This window comes from Sphaeramia orbicularis, chromosome 16 (assembly GCF_902148855.1).
Source record: "Sphaeramia orbicularis chromosome 16, fSphaOr1.1, whole genome shotgun sequence".
Taxonomy (NCBI): Eukaryota; Metazoa; Chordata; class Actinopteri; order Kurtiformes; family Apogonidae; genus Sphaeramia; species Sphaeramia orbicularis.
In genome coordinates, this window is record NC_043972.1 from 36077026 (window position 1) to 36089745 (window position 12720).

A 12720-nucleotide genomic window follows, 5' to 3' on the forward strand; every position below is an offset into this window, starting at 1 on the left:
ACAGACCACTGGCACATGCAACCAAATAGCATGTCTTGTGTGGAAGTTGTGTACATCTTTATTAAACTGGAAGAAGGCTTTACAAGGCAAAGAATGTGTAGCAGGTTGAGTCAAAATTTTGTAAAGAAATATACAGATTAGGTATTTATTTAAAGTCAAATTGAGAGGATATTGGGCTATTTAAAAAGAGGGGCTGAGTGAGCAGCCGAGTCACTAAATGTAGCCATCCTACAGAATTTGTTTTGCAGCATATAAAGTTTATGAAGGTGGGTAGGATAAGTCGCTCCCCAAATTGCATTGCAATATATAAGATATGGATAAATTAAGCTATAATAAAGAGTTAGGAGACACTTCTGAATAATTCTACATCATCTTTTAATATTTGAAAGTAGAAATACTACATATAACCCTTTTAATGAAATTTAAGACTTGAATTCCAATAAACATTTAAATTTCTGTCAAAAACAATTCATCAAGAACTAAAATAACAAAATTGCTGAAATATTCAGCTTAATTTTCATCCCCTGCATCTTAATGCTACTCAGTCTAGTGAATAAAATGGAATAACTAAATAAGAGACCTTTAATTTAAAAAATCATATAATCTCTTATATTCTTTCACCCTCTGACAAAATAAAACTGTACTGAATTATAAATTATAATGTGCAAACAGAATTTAAAAATGTTTTCTCCTTTTTTCCTTAAGTCTGCTGCCCTGGCTCACAATCAGGATCAGGATCACTTTATTGTGATTACAGAAATAGATATAAAAATACAATTAAATTTACTGTACCATACCCGAGTTAACAGTAATCATGCAACACAATCATGCAAAATGAATATATAAAATAATCATTAAACAGTATTAAAGCCATTTTGCTGATTTTACTGAGAACTTTAATTGAATTGCTCCCATTTTAGTATTTTTATGAAATGTGAAAAACATTGAAACTGTCAATTCATACGATGCAAAACACTTAGTCATGTAACCACATCAACTATCATTTGTTAATGACATAAATATAAGGTCTAATTATCTTCTAACATGTAGAAAAGTAGTATTTCTCAAATTGTCCAGGTGATGGTGGTATTCTTCCAACCTGTGCATCTTCATTAGACAAAGGCATTAGTATTTGATGCTGTGGCATCATCTAGTGGTCGTGATCTGCTTTACAAAGAAAATGCCCACTGTGTCTCAATCACAGTGACGTTAAACCCATTAATGTGTAACAGAGAGGTGACAATCACTTTCAAGGTTATGTTGTCCATACTGAATGCCTTTCAGTGACCATTCAGGTGGTTTGTAGGTTAGTGTGTCATCTCAGTGTGAGCAAAACCACAAAACAACTCGAAGTGTTTATTTGGTGTTTTATTAATCCATTCCATATACAAAACTTAACCCATATAACTTACATTTTATACAAACAGTTTCAGATGACAATGTGTAACGTAATGCTCAAGCTGAATAAATAAAAGTTTATATTCAAACAGCTTTTTAACTTACATTCTGCTCTTTTTTGGGCTTAAATAGAGCAAACACACACACATAATAACCCTCTTATTACTGTTTAACATGGAGATTATCACAAGAGTGGCTTGCTTCTGCTGTCACCAATTCTGTCAGTGGTAATTAAATCTAAAACAACCTGAAACACGGTGAACCACCCTGCTAATGTCCTGTTTGGAAGGAAAAGAGGATGAGCATTTCCCCCTGACAGAGCATAGAAAGGAAGAAACGTAACTAAAACTACTCAAAACCAGATTAATGGTGTAAGTACAGCAGAAACAAGTTAGTTCTACCCTCTGTTTAACCAGAGTAGTGTTTTACTCTATATGGAAAATAAGAGAACAATTGGCTTCTTTCAGTATAAATAAATAAAAGTGGTCACAGAGAAGCCAGATGTGGCTCATTTTGCCTTTCCAGAGTCCATGACGTGTTACAACCACGTTGCAGTCTGTAAATATTTGGAAATGTTTGTTTTCTTCTGTACGTCAGAATATTGGATGTGAAATGAGACGAAAAGTACAAAAACTCATTCCAACATTTTTAGCATGTGGCCTCTTTACAACAGTGTTGGCTTGTAAAGGTCTTTTATGAGTTAGAGCCTGCTCCAAACATGGATGAATAGTCACGCTACATTCCTTCAAAAATTGTTTCAGTAAACTCTTTTAGATGCTTTCAAGAGATAACATTATTGGAAAGTTAAAGAAAAAGCAGATTATTTTGTTGGTGTGTAACTGAATCCAAGTTATTTGTGTTAATGCGTCCACATTCAATGAAATGACATGAAACTATGATGGAGTAAAAAAAAGAATCTGAATCCTAACAAACTGAGGCTGCACTTAAAATACAAGCTGGATGCTCAGACTATATTAAGACCTCATCCAACAACACACAAGAAATAAAATCAAACAGTGTTCTGCCGTAACATCAGTCTCTTAAATGCAGAAGCAGCCACAAAAGTGATAGAAGTGCATCTGGGAATAAAGTGACGCAAACCAAACAGAAATAGAGTTCAGCCTGTCCAGTTCAAGTCCACATCAGTGCTCCATTGCTCCTCTTTGGAATAACTCTGCTGAGGGTTTCAGCAGATGGGGAGGTTGGATCTTTTGGCACAAAGTCAGGTTGTAACAGTGTCACATCAGAGAGGTGTGTGTGTGTGTAACATATTGAATAACATGGTGTGACAGAAGGATATGAGATAAGGTGGCTCTGACCCTGTAACAGAGACTTGTTACTTAATAAGTGACCAAATGTCTTTATCGCTGCGTACAAACATACAAACCTTTTAGATAAATATTGTTATAGAAATTCATTGCAGCCGTTGGACATATATTCCTGTTTGTCTCCAAAATGTGCTTAGGAGCAGGTCAGCAGTTTGTGTTCCCTGCCACTCAGGACTGCCCTTCCTGCCTCTGAGCTCCGATCACATGAGGGTTAAACTGAGCAATGATGATGGTGATGTCGTCGCGGTACATGCGGGCCAGCTCCTCGGGCAACGACAACATTTTTGACAGCCGCTCGTGGTCAACCGTGCCGAACTCGTTGTTGCCCACCGCATGACGCATCAGGTGTGTCGCTACGTTCTGATCCTCGAAAGCAGAGGAGATGCGGGCCTTCCTCTCCTCCAGCAGCCCCTGCATCTGTCCTAGGGTGACCCTGTAGCCTCCGACTGTGAGGGGCTGGCGCTGATGCACCCCCGTCAAATACTCTCCCACAATCCGAACCACTTCCTGTCTGTGGAGGGTCTCCCAGAGGCCGTCAGAGCCAATCACCTACGATAAACCAAAAGGGAATTAGAAAACATTGTATGAGCTGGAATATTTGCAGACATAGCACTAAAAATCTGGGTTCGGAGAAAAATATATCAGTGTATTCAGAACCAAGTTTGAATGATTAAATGTCACAATAAAGAGTTTGCACAGTCTAACTCCACTACTCAATATCACATACTTTATAGTCTTCTCACAAGTTTTCAGCTATTATTTCCTAGCATGTTTATACAAATTATGAATTTCCATCACAGTGGGTTTAAGCTAGTGTTGATGAGAAGACAATGAGAGTTATTTCTATTGCCCAAAATAAAATACTGGGAAGTGCTGCTGATGAAAATTAATTATAAAAGATATACTTCCTCATAAGCAGAGCCTTTGTCTGTGAAGGGTATTGAGTTCTTATTTCAAAGCAAAAGTCATCTATTAAACATGTCACTTAGTCAAAAAAAATAAAACAAAGGCCAGTCTGACTGATGCTATCTTAACTCTTTAAGTGCCAGACAGTTAAGGGGCTAATAAGCCTTAAAAGTGCCACAGAATTTGGCCGTTTTTCAGTATTTCGCGTCGTTTTTATAATATTTGAAGAATCCTGCAGGAAACTACTCGGTAACATCCGACCGATTGCTGATTAGATCCAAAACACACCGGACGCAGCCGATTCATTATTGATCGTAATTTGCATAATTTATTATAATAATAATAATAATAATAATAATCTTTATTTATATAGCACTTTTCATACATTAAAAACTGTAGCACAAAGTGCTTTACATATCTGTTTAAAAATCAGTACCGCCCCCCACCCACACCCACCCACTCACCCGCACACACACACACACACACACACACACACATATACATGCAAACCCACAAGCTCACACATACTTAAGAAGACTGACTGAGCACGGGTAGACCAGAACAAAAATGTACAAGTAAAAGTTAAACATCAGTTTAGGAGGCGCTGTCTCAGGGAGCCATCCGCACCAGGAGGCAGCCGCCGACCCCGGCGACCAGGCACCAGCAACACAGCCCCGCATCCCAACCAGTGGGAGAGGGCCAACTGGGACCCCCACCCACCAGACAGGAGCGGACCCCAGTGAGAGAAGGCGCCACAGCCCCTGGAGTCCACAGCCGCCCCCCGGCATGGAGGGCTCCCTCTGATGAAACACCGGAGAATAAGACACATTAAAAAGATATAACAATATTATTCGGTCGCGTGACCTCAAATTCCCGTCTGCTTGGTCTCAAAAGGGGGACACAGAAAGAACGTCATCGAAATGTGAGAAAGAAATGGGGGTGGATGGTTTGTTTGTACACAAATATGGCGTGTTCTCCAAAGCCGATCTGATCGGCCCGTGGCACTTTACAGGTTGTTTTCGTAAAGCCGATTTAATCGGCCCATGGCACTGAAAGTGTTAAATATACTGGAAACATGTATTCGAGAACAGCTACAGATGAAAAGAAATGAACAGATAAAATTTCCAGAATAATCAACAAAATCAACCAAATCCTTCGACCAGGTATACTGCTTACTTAAATGTATATTTTGGATAAATGTGTTATTTTAATGCATCTCTTTGTGTAAGTGTAATTGCTGTGTCTCTCACCAGGAAGCGATCCTGCGGCCGCAGTCGATGGTAGGTGATCTCGGGCTCAGCGGTCAGGTACGGAGGAGTGTGGTAGTTCGGGGGGATAAACTTTGTGTGTTCATTTTCATGAAGCTGATCAGGTCCAGACTCCAACACACGCTTCTGCAGCTCGATGCTCCACTTGAACTTGACGTCGCCGAATGCACGGAATGGCATAAGAAGGCCGAGCAACCGGTCCTGAATAGAAAACAGAGAAGAGGATTTAATAAATGCTGTAATTAGTGCTGTCAAACAATAAATATTTTAATCAGATTAATCACAGGGTTGCTGTAGATTATTTCAATTAATCACAATTAAATATCATTCATTTCTAACCTATATCAATCACGTTTCATTTTGCATGAGAAAACAGACTGAAGAAAGAAGGGAATATATATGCACTTAAGATGTTTGTTGCAAGCTGGGCGACACATTAGCTGAAGTGTTAGCCGAATCCCTGACTAACACATGCTTCATGTTAATGTGGTATTTTAAGGTGGAAGTGCTTCAGTGAAAAGAAAACTCCTTCCTGCAGAATGCGCAGAATACTTTATGTCAGTTGACTGTTCTGTCTTGGGTTTTTTTGTATCCCATCCAGAGGGCAAACGTGCTGTTTAGCGTCTTCCATCTTTATGGGTTGGTTCTGCTGCCTGTCACTGCCGGATCAACTGCCCATTTGTGCATATGCGACGCTAATTCTACTTGGACAAACTGCCCCAAAAGTGTTGGCAGAGACATTCAGAAACATTCTGTGCTGCAGATGGGTTAACTGCGTTAAAATTTTTAATCAGATTAATCATGATGATGGATTAATCCGCATTAATGAGTTCATTTTGACAGCCCTAGCTCTAATTAAAATTCCATTAAGGAGATTATTCGGTGTGGTACCTGTCTTATAACGGTCTTCCTCTCTGATGTAGGATGTTCACCCCGGATCCGAGCCACCTCCTCCTCGTTCTGAGCATTGTGGTCATTTGAAAGTGTGTGAGCAGTGAATGTACCATCCTCCTCCTGCACGCCCAGCACGGCCCGAGCATCCCCTGCATTGGCTATAAACCTTTAAGAGCAGAAAGGTATGGAAAGTCATAAAAATATTCATGTTTGGTTTATTACAATGCACTTCACATGTGTAGTAGACGTACAAGTCTTGTCCATCAACGTGAGCCACACATGCTGTTGCTCCAGAAAAAGCCACTCTCAGAACCCAGTAGTGAAGGAAAGCATTCGAGTCTCCAACCTGAACAGCAGAAAACCCACAGAGTCATTGGACAGGATTTGGTTCATGGTTTAAGTTACATGAAGAAGTGGTGACACCTAAATTCCTGTTTGAGTCATTAAAGTTAAATTTGGACGAGCACATGCGTTTGAGCTGCTGACAGAGGGCAGAGGTGATATCCCAGATAACTGTAACATCCACTCCTCATGTTCTTCTACATGGAATTACTTGACCTTTGACTTGAGTATTAACTTGAGATGTGGGTCATTGATGAAACACCTACATTTTCTGACTGCATTTTTTTCAGTCAGAAAAAAGATTTATACAGTAATACATAATAATATCATTACATAGTCACTTTTTTTCTTAAACCACTAGCTATTGATATTTTTTATAATATGAAGTGTTAAAATATTATGTGGTGTGACCATCTGGTCAATCTATCAATCCAAATCTATTTATATTCAGTATTTGTAATAATTTTATGTGATTTACTTGGTGACTGTGACTGGAATTAATATAATATAAAAACAGAGATTATATTTCCAAAAAAAAAAATAAAAAATTTAAAGATAGTACTTGTATTTCAATAACTACCTTATTCTTTTAAATTAATTGTAGTATGTTAATAATTACAATATTTGGAGGGAAAAAGAAAAATCACTAAAACAGTTCAATTCAAAATTTTATTATGAATTTACGTGCACAAGATTGTTATAAACACGTTGTTTTCAACACTCTTATCTTTTTACTTTTGTATATATATATTACATGCCATTGACATTTACAACATTTCAACACATTACTTAGCATTTGTCCAAGTGAAGATGAGGGTCAACTGTTCCTACCTGAGCCTCGAGGGAAATGTCATTGTCGAGCCTCTTGAAAGCGTTCAACAGTGCTTCCTGAGTGTCTGGTACCTCTCCTGGGCTGAAAACACAACACAGAGCAATATGAGTGATGCAGAGAGATAGGAAGTACGGAGGCAAAAACAAAAGATCAACAACTGTACTACTGGCAAAACAACATATGGGTGTGTTAGTGTGGGTGCGTTTCTACAAAAAACAGCAGATAAAGTGAGAAATAAGCAGGTCTGGTCTGAACTGCAAGTATTCTGGACTGCAGTTTATTTCCCGTCAAGACAGCTAAAACATATCCGTTCTGTCTTCAACTTTTAGAGGAGGACCACAGTTTTAGCAATTTCAATTCAAGACTGTTTAAGATCTTTCTATGGACCGGTGGAAAACCTGTACGCCTCACCTGGTTAGATCTATTAACTCCTGCCAGTATGTTCGCAAGCTGTTGAAGTAGAGCATCTGAGCCTCTCTGCTGAAGTAGTCGTTGGGGTGTTTGTGCCACTGCAGGATGGGGCTGAGAGCTCTGCCGGCCTCCACCGCTGCCTCCAGCTCACACAGGGTGTCATGAGGTAGCAGAGATACAGCGATGTAGTAAAACAACCTCTCACTCAGTGCCTGGTAGAGACGAACAGGTGCAATAATTAAACAGTTTCCAAAAGACTTCTGTATTATGCAAATCACACTTGTTGTGGGTGAGAGCACTTGGACAGCACTTACTGGTCTTCCACACAGCACAAACAAACATGGAGGAGAGAGACTGACACACACTACTACAGCAACAACAAAACCAGGAACTTGTACCTAAAAGAGTGGTTTGCAAATTATGTGGCTGGCTGGTCCAACAACAGACTCAAACACCACTAACCTGTTTTACCACCTACAAAAGAATCATGCCAAACAGTAGGAAGAATCACAGTTAGGCCTTTGCAAAGTTTCCTATTTAATTTCTTATATTTTAGGTCTGTCTGTATTGTTTATTTGTATCTACACTTTGATTGTTACATATAAATGAAAATTAATTATGAAACATACATTTCCATGTTATCATTTTATACAATAATATGTATATTTATCTGAAAATTAAATTACATAAGAATTATATCTGAGAATTTGGTAATATACAAACAACCCTACTATCATATTTTATGCATAGAAAACTAAAGTGGCATAAAACGTGATAAGATAAACACAGTTGTCAATTTAAATAATGCATGAATCCTTTGCAGAACACTAGATTAAAATGTGAAATGGCATCCAGAGACAGAGTGAGCCCTACCTGTGCACATGCACAGCCTGCATGACCGTCAAACACTCCCAGCAGCATTCCTCGAGTCTGCAGACACGTAGCAGCGCTGCGGCGGTCTTCTATAGGAGCGTTCGCAGGCAGTTGATTACTCTCAAACCCTGTGACTGACGACACGTTCTTCCCATCAAACTCAGGTACCTAGAGCCATGATGAATAAAAATGGTTAAGGCATGAGCTTCACTTTGGAGTGGCAGTGTAAAATGGCAGTCTGAGTGTTTTTCGTGACCTTACAGACCTTGAAGCTGAACTCGTTGGCTTTCAGGATGGAGTTGACTTGTGGTGGAGTGAGGATGTAGCTGCGGAGCACCGAGGTCGTCTGGTAACCGTGCTGGTGCCACATTTGGGGGTTTCGTCTTGATGTGGGCTTGTGAGTGACGGGCCCCGCATGGGACTGGTGGCGTTGGCATGGTAACAAACTGGAGGCCAAGACCTTAGCCCGCGGCAAACCTCGGAGGATCTGTGATGTTACAGGCATGGCTCACGGTGCACTGTGGACACACATAGGGCACACCACTGACATACTGTGTACAGACATACAGACCTATAGGAGAGCTCAGACGTCATCATACAGGTCAGGCAGGCTGCTGTGTGCACCATTAAACAAACGACATGCAAACAGAGACAGTCTGTGGGGTTAGTGCAGAGAGAAAAACAATGTTTTACATTTATCAGCAGTTTCCTAAATCAACAACTGTGGCACACCACTTGCTGGTAGAATAGTGTTTGATTTTCCTATAGTAACAAAATTTATCTTCCAGAATGCAAAAGATTTTTTCACATTAAGTAATGACACTTAGGCCTAAATACTTATGTGCAGTTTGTGTATTTGCCTTTTAAGATTTCGTACTTGCCATTCACATTATGTCTTAATTCTTTAGATATTCTAAATTTCTAGGATGTTCTTTTGGCCTGATCACAATCAAGGTGTACAAGTTTATTTGCATCAGTTATTAATCAGTATTGCAAAAAGATACCCCCAAAACCATTCCCAAAATGGTTCTTTGGCCATCTTATTACTAGATCTTGCAATCCTCCAAATTTGAAGAAAATCGGATAAAAACTGATAAAATGAAGACCAAATGAGCGTGAAAACATGTGCACAATTTTATTGTTATAAGAGAGCAAAATTATTGTACATAATGTTTTGTAACACAATAAATAATTACTATTCAACTCCTGTGTCTTTTTTCTTACAAAATGCACACATCACATTGCTTTTCATTTATTGATCATTTTTGTTGAACAGCTGTTTCATTATCAATTCTTATTTTCAGTATTAAGACAATCAACCATTTTGTTATGAAAACCCTTCTTTTACAGCCCTTTAATTGTAATAATAGAATGGGAACCTGTTATTTCAGTATTATTATGACTAAATATGCACAACTAGACACATTTTGGTATGCTCTCTGGCTGCAGAAAATTTGGTAACAATGTGGCAAACGGATGTTTACGTCGAACCGCATGTTTTCAATGGCGCGTTGTTCACCAAAATTCATGTAGTGTCCGCACACCAGTATACTTCCATCAATAATATCGTGTATATGCCTTATAGTTATATTGTTATAACTTTTTCACAAATGTTTATTTACTCCCGTACCAGGAAGACTTAGTTACAGATCTAACAGAGATGCGACCATGTGGTAAGCCAGATTTCCATTCCAATCTTGTAGAGTCCATACATCAAGTAGTGTCCGTACACCATATTCAAAATATGTGGGTCTAATTTTATTGTTTCTGTCAATATATGGAATTTTTCAGCACGCATGCTTTGGACACGACATCTATGCAATAAACAATGCATGATTATCCTGAGTGCTGAAACATTTGTATATCTTTGTAGGCATTAAATATGGAGGCTATTAGGCTGCAGTGTCTGTACACCGAATAATTTCTGATTTGACAGGGGCAAGCCTGCGAAATTTTTAGTAGACACCATAATACAAAAACATTTTGGACTTTAAAAGAGAAATATCAGACAAATAAAATGGTCTGTCTGATTTTTTGATAGAGCATTATTATTTTTTATCTATATGTGCACCCTTTCTAGTACCCTTGATTGTGATCAGGCTGTTTCCATTTTCTCTGTTTATTGGGTAGTTACTGAGTATATAATTAGATAAAATGAGTTAATTCCCCTGTGGTGATGTGTAGAACATATGTGAGCATGACACCAGCAAAAGCATAGAGACAAAAACTAGGAAGTGGGAAATTTGAGCTGTTGGTTTAGAGTAAGAAGGCACAGATCTCCATCCAGGCCAATAGCCCATTCTTTTAATTCTCCAATATTACTAAAACACTAAGAAACCACAGAATATGATAAAATCATCCTTTTATCACTTTGTCCCACATCTTAATTTGACTGTTAAAACTGTACAAATGTCTCAGTTCTATGTTAGGTGGGAGGTAAACTGCTCTATAATGTTAAAGAGGAAAAATATTCCATCTTTCAACCCTTCTTTTTTCCCTAAATAGATCTGCTCAGAATATTAAAGGCTGTATCCTTGGCCAGTGCCCTATCCAACCAGTTTCCTGAGAATTGGTACAGTATGTTCTTACTGAATCCTACAAAGAGACAGGCAGAAAAACACTACATAAGTGATTACATAACTTCTGTGGTACAAGTAATAATCCCCTAAAACCACTGTAATTAAACTTCAGGTGCAAGAGGGATGAGGTGAAAAACAGGAAGTTAAGAGATTACATGTGGTGACGTTTATGCCTGAGTGGAGAACATAATGATGTGAGTAATTGTGGGGGAGTTAAGAAAATGCCTTCATGTTTCATTTTCTACTTCATGTTTCAACTGTCATTAAGCTGCACTCGACTTTCTTAATCTAATTATTCCAACACCCTGCTCGTTGTGACAGGATGGAGACCACTGACCACATGATAATCTAAAATATCAACATGCCAAAATACAAACTTCTGTTTATTTTATTATATATATGATCAAATACAGCTTCAGTTGTCCTATTGTGAACCCTGTCAGAAAATCATGTTCTCAGAAAAATCACTGCACAAGAATACAGTACCCTTGTCTGAGTCACATATGACCGTTTAATAATTCAGATACCAGAGGCCACTCATTTTATCAGATGGAGCTGCAGCTTTTGGAACACTTGGTTCAGCGTCTTCAAATATAGTTGATTAATAAAAGTAAATAATGGTAATAGTATACTGGAGTGGTTCAGTGTTCGTTGGTTCAATATTCAATTGCTGGATTTCTAACACAGCAGAAAAAGACAACATTCCTCACCACATTTAGTACAGAAGTTAAACATCTGTTTTAAAAGTACTTGAAGATTTTAAAGATTAACTGCAGCCGTTTGAGGACCATATTCCATTTCAGATTTACTCTCCCCTTGCTGCTAACCCTAGATTCTCTCTACGTGGCTTTCCAGCGATAGGTCAGCAGTGATGGACACCCCTCCCAAAAATAGCTTCGGCAAGAATCTCATAGCTGACATTTATATCTTGAGTAATGTCTGCAAATGACCTACTGAACTGGATCTCCTCTTTCGTCTGTGCACATTGCATAATTAGAATAGATCTGCAACACTGACTTTCACCTGTGATAGCCTCACAATTAAAATGTATCTGCAGCCTTGATAACCTTTATATATTTTTAATGAGGAGAGATGCAAAGATATGACAATAAGGTGAATGCAGCTTAGCTTTAAATCTACACTATTCCAGAAAATGTGACTCAGCTGACCAGACCCTGTTCATCTTTTAAAAAAAAACAAAAAAAAAAAACGAAAAAAAAACCGCATGTAGAGTATGAGTCACAAAACCCACAGAGGGCCCGTCCCAGCTCTGTGGGACTGAAGAAAGATGCCATGTTTGTTGACATCTAGCTCCTCCTAGCTAGCAGCAGCAAGTCTACTAAACTGTAGGCTAAACTCAATGCAACTAACTGATTTGGCAACACAGGAAAACGAAGTTAGAGCACTGCCACTACTGTTAAAGATGAACCATACGCTATTTAAAGATGATTTAAGAGCTTAACAGTACTACGTACGTCCAAAACTCAGGCAGAGCAGCCAAATTTAGGCTAACCTTAGCTAGTGACAGGGTTACACCCACATACTAGGACACACTGAGTAAAGGCTTGCCACGAAACATATAATACCGCACCTAAGTCTCTGAGGAGTTAAAAGCGTAGAAACCAAACATGGCTAAAGCACAGCTAAATTCACTCACTTGGACTCGATGAACATGAAGAAGTTCTTGAAGTTCATGGCTTAAAACCGATGCGTCCGCTCTCTATCATTCTGAAGCGCCGCACCGTGCACTCAGCGCTGATTGGCTGAGCCCTGGCCCTTAGTGTACGTCATGCCGTTACCACGCCCACGTACAGATCGCGCGGTGCCCATGTTAAACTGACTCGCACGCTGTGGGGATCTGGTCTGGAGCTGCCCCTCATCTGCTGTGG

The 12720-nt window shown here is 39.0% G+C and overlaps 1 protein-coding gene across 1 annotated transcript; it reads right to left on the bottom strand.

The window, feature by feature from the left end:
• Positions 1–1351: 1351 nt before the first annotated feature.
• Positions 1352–12580, bottom strand: pdp1 (pyruvate dehydrogenase phosphatase catalytic subunit 1). The gene is made up of 9 exons (XM_030158501.1): positions 12489–12580; positions 8518–8770; positions 8253–8420; positions 7380–7591; positions 6968–7049; positions 6046–6140; positions 5792–5960; positions 4883–5101; positions 1352–3275 (listed from the first exon to the last, which is right to left on the bottom strand). The coding sequence occupies exons 2-9, from the start codon at positions 8755–8757 to the stop codon at positions 2895–2897; spliced, it is 1566 nt and encodes a 521-aa protein (XP_030014361.1). The 5' UTR covers positions 8758–8770; positions 12489–12580; the 3' UTR covers positions 1352–2894.
• Positions 12581–12720: the final 140 nt, after the last annotated feature.

Excerpts from the sequence above, each read along its gene's own strand:
- pdp1 (XM_030158501.1), bottom strand. The coding sequence starts at position 8,757 with ATGCCTGTAACATCACAGATCCTCCGAGGTTTGCCGCGGGCTAAGGTC. Across the intron at positions 7,592-8,252 it reads CAGGCTGTGCATGTGCACAG|GCACTGAGTGAGAGGTTGTT; the intron begins GTAGGGCTCACT and ends CGTCTCTACCAG. Across the intron at positions 5,102-5,791 it reads GGAAGACCGTTATAAGACAG|GACCGGTTGCTCGGCCTTCT; the intron begins GTACCACACCGA and ends TTTTCTATTCAG.